This window comes from Mesoplodon mirus (assembly GCF_964341445.2).
Source record: "Mesoplodon mirus genome assembly, chromosome: 7".
Classification (NCBI taxonomy): Eukaryota; Metazoa; Chordata; class Mammalia; order Artiodactyla; family Ziphiidae; genus Mesoplodon; species Mesoplodon mirus.
In genome coordinates, this window is record NC_138983.1 from 73,631,233 (window position 1) to 73,642,970 (window position 11,738).

At 36.5% G+C, this 11,738-nt stretch overlaps 1 protein-coding gene across 3 annotated transcripts in view; it reads left to right on the forward strand.

Moving 5' to 3' along the window:
* The window catches only part of NELL1 (neural EGFL like 1), a gene marked incomplete at both ends in the record, with an annotated part of 913,276 nt that extends 902,825 nt beyond the window's left edge, over positions 1–10,451 (forward strand). For all 3 annotated transcript variants that reach the window (XM_082626303.1, XM_082626304.1, XM_082626305.1), the window contains 3 exons: positions 5,939–6,115; positions 8,392–8,616; positions 10,401–10,451. In XM_082626303.1, coding sequence (XP_082482429.1) covers positions 5,939–6,115; positions 8,392–8,616; positions 10,401–10,451 — 453 coding nt within the window. The remainder of the gene's footprint in view (positions 1–5,938; positions 6,116–8,391; positions 8,617–10,400) is intronic.
* Positions 10,452–11,738: the final 1,287 nt, after the last annotated feature.

Consider the following 11,738-nt stretch of genomic DNA (forward strand, 5'->3'; position numbering starts at 1 on the left):
GCAGTAAACATATCTCAGCAAGCCCTGTCCTATTCAACATTGTTATCCATGAAGTAGGTGAAGACCCTAAGGGCAGGCCCATCAAGTTTGCAGATGTCACTAAACTGAAGGAGGACAAACTAAGATGAATGACAGACACAGCGTTTAGAAAACATTGTGATAGGCCAGGGAAATGAAATGGATCTAACAAGATGAAATACAATATGGATAAACACCAAGTTTTACACTTCCAAACAACTAACCACACGAGACACAATAGGGCTTAATGAGGTTTTAGTCTTCATTAACCTCATAGAGGTCAACACTGTGACAAAACCAAAGTAAGTAAGGAAGTAAATATTGAAATCAGGCTGCATTTATAAAAGTACAGTACTTAAAATAAGGTGACCATGAGTCTCACTTCATTTTGTGTTGGTCAGACCATTACTGAGGAATTATATTCAGCTCTCTAATTCAGCTACCTCATTTGAGAAATGGAGATAAAAATTTCTATTCCACTGAATAATCAGTATTAAATGTGACAATGCATATAAAAGAGTTGGCAAAATGTATGACATGAAATAAATGTTAAATTGATGGTAGATGATGACAACAATTATTAGAAATACTCAAAACTGTTGAAGAAGGTGGCAGTAAATGAAGGGATGGAAAAAGGTATTCCATGCAAATGGAAATCAAAAGAAAGCTGGAGTAGCAATACTCATATCAGACAAAATAGACTGTAAAATAAGGACTGTTACAAGAGACAAAGAAGGATACTACATAACGACCAAGGGATCAATCCAAAGAAGAAGATAAAACAATTGTGAATATATGTGCACCCAACATAGGCGCACCTCAATATATATAAGGCAAATGTTTACAGACATAAATGGATAATTGACAGTAACACAATAATAGTGAGGGACTTTAACATCCCACTTGCATCAATGGACAGGTCATCCAGACAGAAAATCCATAAGGGAACACAGGCCTTAAGTGACACATTAGACCAGATGAACTTAATTTATAGAACATTCCATCTGAAAGCAGCAGGATACACTTTCTTCTCAAGTGCACATGGAGCGTTCTCCAGGATAGATCACATCTTGAGCCACAAATTAAGCCCCAGTAAAATTTAAGAAAATTGACATCATATCAAGCATCTTTTCTGACCACAATGCTATGAGATTAGAAATCAAATACAGGAAAAATACTGTAAAAAGCACAAACACACGGAGGCTAAAAAATACATTACGAAGCAACCAATGGATCACTGAAGAAATCAAAGAGGAAATCAAAAAATACCTAGAGAAAAATGACAATGAAAACACAACGATCCAAAACCTATAGGACACAGCAAAAACAGATTTAAGAGGGAAGTTTATAGCAACACAATCTTATCTCAGGAAACAGAAAAATCTCAAACAACCTAACCTCATACCTAAAGCAAGTACAGAAAGAAGAATGAACAAAAGTGAAAGTTAGTAGAAGCAAAGAAATCATAAGATCAGAGCAGAAATTAATGAAATAGAGGTGAAGAAAACATTGGAAAAGATCAATGAAACTAAAAGCTGGCTCTTTGAAAAGATAAACAAAATTGATAAACCTTTAGCCAGACTCATCAAGAAAAAGAGGGAAAGGGTTCAAATCAATAGAATTAGAAATGAAAAAGGAGAAGTTAAAACTGACATCAGAGAAATACAAATGATCATAAGAGAATTCACAAGCAACTATATGCCAATAAAGGGACAACCTGGAAGAAATGGACAAATTCTTAGAAAGGTACAATCTCCCAAGTGTGCACTGGGAAGAGATAGAAAATATGAACAGACCAACTACAAGCACTGAACTTGAAACTGTGATTAAAGAATTCCCAACAAACAAAAGTCTAGGACCAGATGTATTCACAGACAAATTCTATCAAACATTTAGGGAAGAATTAACACCTGTCCTTCTGAAACTCTACCATAAATTTGCAGAGGGAGGAATACCCCCAAGCTCATTCTATGACGCCACTATCACTCTGATACAAAATCCAGACAAAGATACCACAAAAAGGAAAATTACAGGCCAATATCACTGATGAACATAAATGCAAAAATACTCAACAAAGTACTAGCCAGCCAAATCCAACAATACATTAAAAGGGTCATACACTATGATCAAGTGGTATTTATCCCAGGGATGCAAGGATTCTTCAATATCTAAAAATCAATCAGTATGATACACCACATCAACAAACTGAAGAATAAAAACCATATGATCATCTCAATAGATGCAGAAAACGCTTTTGACAAAATTTAATACTATTTATGATAAAAAATAACTCCCCAGAAAGTGGTCATAGAGGGAACTTTCCTCAACATAATAAAGACCATATATGACAAACCCACAGCTGACATCATTCTCAATGGTGAAAAGCAGAAAGCATTTCCTCTAAGATCAGGAACAAGACAAGGATGTCCACTCTCACCACTTTTATTCAACATAGTTTTGGAAGTCCTAGCCATGCAATTAGAGATGAAAAAGCAAGAGAAAAATACAAAATGGAAATGATGTAAAACTGTCATTGTTTGCAGATGACATCATACTATACACAGAAAATTCTAAAGACACTACCATAAACTACTAGAGCTCATCAATGAATTTGGTAAAGTTGCAGAATAGAAAATTAATACACAGAAATCTCTTGTATTTCTATACACTAACAACAGAAATTCAGAAAGACAAATTAAGGAAACAATTCCATTTAGAACTGCATCTAAAATTATTAACTACCTAGGAATAAACCGACCTAAGGAGGCAAAAGGCTTGTACTCTGAAAACTATAAGATGCTGATGAAAGAAATAGAAAGTGACACAAACAGATGAAAAGGTATACCACGTTCTTGGATTGGAAGAATCAATATTGTGAAAATGACTATACTACCCAAGGTGATCTACAGATTCAATGCAATCCCTATCAAATTACCAATGGCATTTTTCACAGAACTAGAACAAAAACTTTTAAAATTTGTATGAAGACACAAAAAGACCCTGAATAGCCAAAGCAATCCTAAGAAAAACAGAGCTGGAGGAAATCAGGCTCCCTGACTTCAGACTATACTACAAAGCTACAGTAATCAAAACAGTATGGTACAAAAAGAGAAATATAGATTAATGAAACAGTATAGGAAGCCCAGAAATAAACCCATGCACCTATGGTCAGTTAATCTACAATAAAGGAGGCAAGAATATACAATGGAGAAAAGATAGTCCCTTCAATAAGTGGTGCTGGTAAAACTGGACAGCTACATGTAAAAGAATGAAATTAGAACATTCACTCATACCTTTCACAAAAATAAACTCAAAATGGATTAAAGACCTAAGTGTAAAGCTGGACACTATAAAACTCTTAGAGGAAAACATAGGCAGAACACTCTGTGACATAAATTGCAACAATATCTTTTAGGATCTACCTCCTAGAGTAATGAAAATAAAAACAAAAATAAACAAATGGAACCTAGTTAAACTTAAAAGCTTTTGCACAGCAAAGGAAACCATAAACAAGATGAAAAGACAACCCACAGAATGGGAGAAATTATTTGCAAACAAGGTGACTGACAAGGGATTTATCTCCAAAATATACAAAGAGCTCATGCAGCTCTATGTGAAAAACAAATAAACAAACAACAACCCAATCAAGAAATGGGCAAAAGATCTAAATGGACATTTCTCCAAAGAAGACATACAGATGGCCAAAAAGCCATGAAAAGATGCTCAACATCACTAATTATCAGAGAAATGCAAATCAAATCCACAGTGAGATATCACCACACACTTGTCAGAATGGCTATCATCAAAAAGTCTACAAACAATAAATGCTAGAGAGTGTGTGGAGAAAGGGGAATCCTCCTACACTGTTGGTGGGAATGTAACTTGGTACAACCACCATGGAGAACACTATGAAGGTTCCTTACAAAACTAAAAATGGAACTACCATACGATCCAGCAATCCCACTCCTGGGCATATATCTGGAGAAAACCATACTTCAAAAAGATACATGCACCCCAATATTCATCGCAGCACTATTTACAATAGCCAAGACATGGAAGCAACCTAAATGTCCATCAGTGGAAGAATGGATAAAGATGTGGTACATATATACAATGCGATATTACTCAGCCATAAAAAACTAATGAAATAATGCCATTTGCAGCAACACAGATGGACCTAGAAATTATAATATGAAGTGAAGTGAGACAGAGAAAGATATTATATGATATCACTTATGTATGGAATCTAAAAAATGATAAAATGAACTTATTTACAAAACAGAAATAGACCCACAGACATAGAAAACCAATTTATGGTTACAAAAGGGGAAATGGGGGGATGAAGTAGGAGTTAGGGATTAAAATATACACATTACTATATATAAAATAGATAACCAACAAGGACCTACTGTATAGCACAGGGAACTATACTCAATATCTTGTAATAACCTATAATGGAAGAAAATGTAATAAAAAGAAAGAAAATGTATATCTACATGTATGTATAACAATCACTTAGCTGTACAGCTAAAACAACACAACTTTGTAAATCAAGTATATTTCAATAAAAATTTTAAAAAATAAAATATTTAAAAATAAAAACAAAAATTTAAAAAAGAAAGTGGCAACAACAACAGTGAAAAGATTCAAAACTATGGGGAGTGGTCAAAAAATTAGAGATGTTTAATCTAGAGATGAGATGATTCAGAGGAGACGTAAGAGCTCTCTTCTAAGAACGAAGGTAAAAATGTGATAGAAGGGATGGGGAGTTCTATGATTACCAAGGGTGTAAACAAGGATCAATGAAGATGGGCAAGAAAAAGTACAATTTTTAACATTCAGAAAGGTACAGAGTTGCATAATTAGAATACCTTCCATGGTGGTGAGTTCTTCAAGACCAGAGAGCTTTAAGCACAGGCTTGATGACTTTTGAATATGGTTGCTCTAGACTAATCAAGTATAGGTCAGAAAGTTTGGTTATGTGTCCTCTAACGTGTATTCTGGCCCTGAGATTCTCTGTTTTTTTAAATATTCTGCAAAGCAGTTATAACCATAAAAGGTGGCCAGGTGTCTCACCTTAAATTTTTAGCTCTTCATTGTCTGAGATGAGAAGTTACTGCGAGCAACAGACATATAAATGAGAAACACTGCAAAACGTTCTGTCTTAACGTTTGAGTGCTGTTGACCTTCAATCCCTTCTGAGTGTTCAGGGCCATTATTCCAGAAATTGTACTCTGCCTATAATTTGGGGAGCTGTCTCAAGGTGGGAAGTGACACCTTATTGTAGCTCTTTATAATAAACAACCTAAAAGCTATCTTGTAGAAGAAAAATTATTTTGAAACCAGAATATCTGGTGGTGGTGCTTAGAGAATTGCTACCTCTGTGTTACTAGATAAGTCTTTTAGTCTCTCTGGGCCTCAGTTAATTCTTCTGTAAAAAGGGTATAGTCAGACTTCCTCCCAGAGTTGAGCCAGAGATAAAATTAGATGAATGTATTTGAATGTATTAGGTTGTTCATTGTGAACTGGGAAAAGTACAGCAGAATGATTTTCCACTCTACTGAATGCTTGATTATTTATGCATTTTTAGCTGCTTAGTTACAATGTTACTTAGAAATATGATTTGTAAGAAACATTTAGAAGAAAAGTTTGAAAGAACATATTGACTTCCGTCTGCAACTTAGAAATGTCTCCATGTTTACTTGGGCTGCCCTGCAAGCAAGGTCAGGGAAAGGCAGGGTGTGTATATATGAGTATACTTGTGTGCATCTGTTTCGAGCAAACTGGGAGGTCGCCAGGGGAGCACTCTGACTAGAAATCTTTCCTATGTGCTCTGTAAAATGTTTATAAGATTTGGTTTCCATAGTGCAGCTTATTGTTTCCCTAATGATGAAACCTCCTTAATCTCATTTCTAAACAGGATGGGAAGATATTCTGCCGGCGGACAGCTTGTGATTGCCAGAATCCAAGCGTTGACCTTTTCTGTTGCCCAGAGTGTGACACCAGGGTCACAAGTCAATGTTTAGATCAAAATGGACACAAGCTCTATCGTAGTGGAGACAACTGGACTCACAGTTGCCAGCAGTGCCGGTGTCTGGTATGTTGGCTTCCTTTAGAGTGTGTTATCCTATATATTCTGGAGGGGTTTACAAGCTCAGTTGTCTGTGGGATTTAGTTTCCTGCGACTTGTGATCCTGTGCAGGGAGTTGTGGGTCCTGTGGCTAATTACGGGGCATATGTTCTTCCAGAAGACATTAGTATTCTACTATTTAAAACACCATGTAAAACAGAAAGGACATTTATAGCACAGATTTGGTCCAAGTTAGTTTACAATTGCTACTTTTTAGCCACTCCAGATCAATAAAATTTCCCACATGATAGAAAGCTTTCAAAGCCTTGATGGGAACTTGTAGTTCTTACAGAGCCAAATCTTTCATTTCTTGGTACATTACCATTAAAGGTTTCAATATCAGAGATAGCAGAACATAGTAGAAATATCAGGGATTGATACTGATTCTAGGTCATAGAGACAGTCCTGGTTCTCCCACATGCAAGATGTGTGTAATTAACTTGGGCAAGTCCTAACATTTTACTGGATCATTCTTTCCTTCAGTGTACACAAGTAGATGGGCACCTATTTTGCAGGCTGTCATGAAGATCAGTTATGTGAAAGGCAAGTGTAGTACTTGACACATAGAAGGCACTTAGTGCAAAATAGTTACTATTGTTCATATTTCCTAGATTGAAAAATTTGTTTTACAGTGCTAAACCTTAATGTAGAAAAATGAAGGTTATTTTGTATCTTAATATGGGGATACTAATGATATAATCAGGTTAGAGAAAGTCCAGAGAAAAACCTTAATTTCTGGACCTGGTTCTTTCTGTTTCAAACTATATAACACAAACAAAGATTTCTAATGTTGCAAAGACTGTTAAGGCACATTATCATAGTGAATATGATGTTCCATCTCTGAGGTAATTATAGCCAGTGGAGCTAAGTCATAACTAAGTCAACTTGTAATGTAAACTGTTAGCTGTGTTCCATAATTTAACATTTGCTAAAATTAATGATTCAGTCTATGGATACTGTATAAAAACAGACATTCAGAAAAACTGTGTTGTAAATTTCTATTGGATTTTCTAAAGTCACCTGGCAAATGTGCAGATAATCTTAAACAAATCCTTCTTAATCACTCCTAATACCGAGGAGTATAACTCAGATATATTCAAATCATAGCCATTCTTACATCTCCCATTCAAGAACAGGCAAACCCAACACAACTATAGAATTAGGTTCCACATCAGCCTGGAAAATTACATTTCTCTTTGAAGAAGCCAATCATCAGACACTCAGAAAAATTGGTATTAATTTTTGACATGATATTTTCATAGAATTTCAAAAGAGTATCCTCTCTCATCCCCAGACCCTAAGGTTATTATTTCCTGGGAGAACTGAAGCTGCTGAATATAACTTAACGACTTGAGAATAAAGTGGGTTATATTTAATAAATATCAATAGTTTGCATGTGCCAGACTCTGGATGATATAACAATGAGTATGACAGACATGGTCAAGCATGAAGCTGACCAAAGGCCATAGTCTTGTGAAGCTGACTGAATAATTAGGCATGCGTTTGTGTAAATTATAATGAGTGTCATGATAACAGAAGAGGCTACATAGGTAGTAGTCTCTACTATGTGCAGCTCAGTGGAGCCACAGTGGCCACATCCTGGAATACCTGGAGGCTCTGTCTGAACTGTAACACCTTACTACACATTAGTGATGTGTCACTAGCCAGACATTACATTCAAAACCATTATGAAATTTTTCTGATATTGCCCAACCTCAATTTTAAATCCAATATAAGCAACTCAGTGCATGTTGTTATTGAAATAGTACAGTGGTTTAAGTTCCTCTTTGACCTTAAGAGAAATAGATTACTCTTTACACACTAGCTCAGTACCTTATCATCTATTTGTTCATTTGCTTAGCATTTATTGACCAGAACTGTGCCAAGCATCAGGGAGATAAAGGAACAAGCCCAAAGCCTGAAAGCTCAAAACGTAATCTGGAATTATATTGATAATTATGATGTCTCATGATAAAAATAATTATGGGTTGCCATTGGCACGCAGAGATGGGACCGAACTCTTTCCATGGCTACAGTATAGACAGTCAGCAAGAGCACTCTGGAGGGGGTGATGTCTGTATTTGTTCTTCAAGGAGGAAACACATCATACCCATAATGATGCTAAAGTAGCAACAGTCAGTGAGGACAGTGATGGAGATTCCTGAGAATTTCCCCCTCTGGGACTTTGGCAACAGGATTGTGCATAAGGTCAATGATGAAGTATTTTGGCTTTCTCTCCACAGGAAGGAGAGGTAGATTGCTGGCCGCTCACTTGCCCCAATTTTAGCTGTGAGTTCACAACCATCTTGGAAGGGGAATGTTGTCCCCGCTGTGTCAGTGACCCCTGCCTGGCTGATAACATCGCCTATGACATCAGAAAAACTTGCCTGGACAGCTATGGCCTTTCTAGGCTTAGCGGCTCAGTGTGGACAATGACTGGATCTCCCTGCACAACCTGCAAATGCAAGGTAATTGGGTGTCCTGAGGATAACCAGGCCTTGAACAATTGCCAGAGAACACCTGCAAGAGGTCCACTCCTAATGTTTCTGAATGCACAGGTTCCAAGGGGCATGGTGGAAACACAGGCAGGCATTTGCTTCTCACCAGAGGTTAATCTGTCTGAATGGATTGTACCTGTACCGTGTATTAAGGCAAATTCCAAATGATGACCATGGAATAAAATAGGCCTCTCTTTTGCCTTTTAAAATACAGGATTTAAACAATTGCACTAGGCCCAATTATGGCTGATTTAAGCTATTTTGACCTGCATATTAAAAAGTAAAAAAAAAACAAACTTTTTTCATCCTGGAAATTTTTATAAGCTCTTTCATGAAACTGCCAATGTTAGAAGAAAGTGTTCTATAAATCTATGAAGTTTTTTGCTTTGTTTAATTATCACAGTACCTAATGCAGGGACCTGAAGCTCTTGCTGCACGATTTAATTAATTGTGATTATTTGCCTATCTTTTTGGAGGAGTTACCATGAGGCATCCTCATATGTCATTAAAATTAACAACTGACCCCTTCCTACCTTCAAAGCTTAGGAAGAGCTATGACTGTAGTCAACTTGAAGCAAGGGTTAGGCAGGGTCAAATTTCTGTTGAAATATCTGCTTAATATTCCCATAATTAAACATGTTAAAAATATTAGTCCCTGGGCTTCCCTGGTGGCGCAGTCATTGAGAGTCTGCCTGCCGATTCAGGGGACACGGGTTCGTGCCCCGGTCCAGGAAGATCCTACATGCTGCGGAGCGGCTGGGCCCGTGAGCCATGGCCGCTGAGCCTGCACTTCCGGAGCCTGTGCTCGGCAATGGGAGAGGCCATAACAGTGAGAGGCCCGCATACCACACACACACACACAATATATATATATATGTGTATATATATATTATATATATATAATATATATATACACATATTTATATATTAGTCCATTCAATTCTATCAAATCCTGGCTCAGCTTCAGGCATCAGTGGAAGGATCCCAACTTGTCTTTTTATGCTGTTAAACGTGGATTCTTTTCTCTTTCCTGAAAAGCACCATCTTAAAATGCAGCCCCAATACAAAAAGGACATCAAGCTTCATATAGCAAGAGTCATGGTCCCATTGTACCTTCAGCCCCATCAAACACAATGACCAGGAGATGTGGAGACCTATGTTATTTAGTATTATTTCTCTGAGATTAGGTTTGAGATTCATTTAGGAGGATTATAAAGGTATATTTACATTAATACATGTAATTGATTTTTCATGAATTCCCAAAAATTGATATGTACCATCCCCTTCACAGTCACCATGAGGTAGTCTATATTTACCCCTAACATGCCCACCTTTCTGTAAGCCATTTTGGAGTTATTTTCAGGCTCTTTTGGTACTTTTGACTAGTATTATTAATGGCAATTTATCTTTTGGGGGTTATTTTTGGAAAGAATCTCATTTAGAGTAAGTCCAATGAATAAGTTGGGTAAACAAACAACATGGAAATACAGAGGACCCTCAAACAAACATGGTCTGAGCTCAGACGGGTGTATGAAGTTGCACTGCCAGCAGTAGCCAACAAGAGGGACCCTGAAGGGTCTCATAAATCTTTCCTTTCTTTCAACTCCTACTCTGGCATTTTTCTAGTAATTTTTTTATAACATTCATGGAGTTGGTCTCAACACGTAGATGGTCATTTTGAATATAAAGGTGGACACTACACATTGATTTATATTCTATGTCTCATTGGCTAATGCTTGTGTCTTGATGCACAGAATGGAAGTGTCTGCTGTTCTGTGGATTTGGAGTGTCTTCATAATAATTGAAGTATTTAAAATGGACTCATCATCGCAGGAGAAAAATGGACAAAATAACCATCCAACATGATGAAGAACAGGAGTTGGTGTTTTTAGTTTTTGTTTTTAACCACAGACAATTACCAAAGTTTCCTCTGAAGGAAGGTGTTTGGGGGTTGCCTTTTGGACCTACCACATTGCTCATTCTTGCTAACCTAGTCTAGGTGACCTACAGTGCAGTGCATTTAGGTCTATGGTTGTTTTAAAAAAAAAAGTTTCCCATGTTGTAAATCACGCTTCCCTTATCAGATCATCTGCAGACACATTTAAATGATCTCATGGTAAATGTTGATGTATTTTTTTGTTTATTTTGTGTACTAACATAATAGAGACTCGGCTCCTTTTGTTTATTTTTTCTGGATTTTTGGATCAAATTCTACAAATAAACTTGCCTGTTGTGATTTTTGTCCCATCCACTGAATACTTAGTATTGAGATTCCTGTGAAATGTATTGATAAATATGTGTATGTAGAGCCTAACTGCATCTTACTTACATTTCAAACTGTTGAGCACACCTAGATACCCACTCGTTCAGCTTAAGCAAGCTGAAAGCAATTATGATATGTTAAAGAGGGGAAAGACCACAAACATAAATAATTATTTGAAAAAGAACTTTCTCCTCCCTCTTACAAACAAAATGAAACAAATCTTAAGACACAATTTAGAAGCAGCAATGCTTGCAGACTTTTCTGGCCTTGAAAGAGAAAGTATCCTTGCATCAGTTTTATATAGTATTTGATAACTTACTTACAAGGGACTTCCATGCTTTTTAATACAAGTTGTCACTATAAGAGAGGTGCATGGTATTATTACTACATTATATAAGAGTAAATTAATGTATCCCAGTCAACCAATTTGTTCAGATCTAGTTGATTTATAACACATTGGGATTGATAACCAGGTCTCCTGATGCCTGTCCAATGATATTTTCTACTAAATCATGCCACATCACATATGGTAGAGGATACGCTTTTAAGAAAGCTGTTTGTATGCTCAGTAGTTACTTTAGAACAGTGAATGTTTTCATTTGAGCCACTACCATATTTTTAAGAGATGGCAGTTATTGAGTTAGTTACATAAAATGAATAAAATGTGCAAATGACGTTATATCTGAGCTGAGAATTAAAACAGTTGTAGTTTTCAAGTGAACCACACCTTAGTGGTTTGTAATACCTAAGTCTCCTGAATTCATCATTGTTCTGAATCAAGTTGGTTCATGAAATTTTGTTCACAAAATCAAGACAAAGTTGTTAAGTC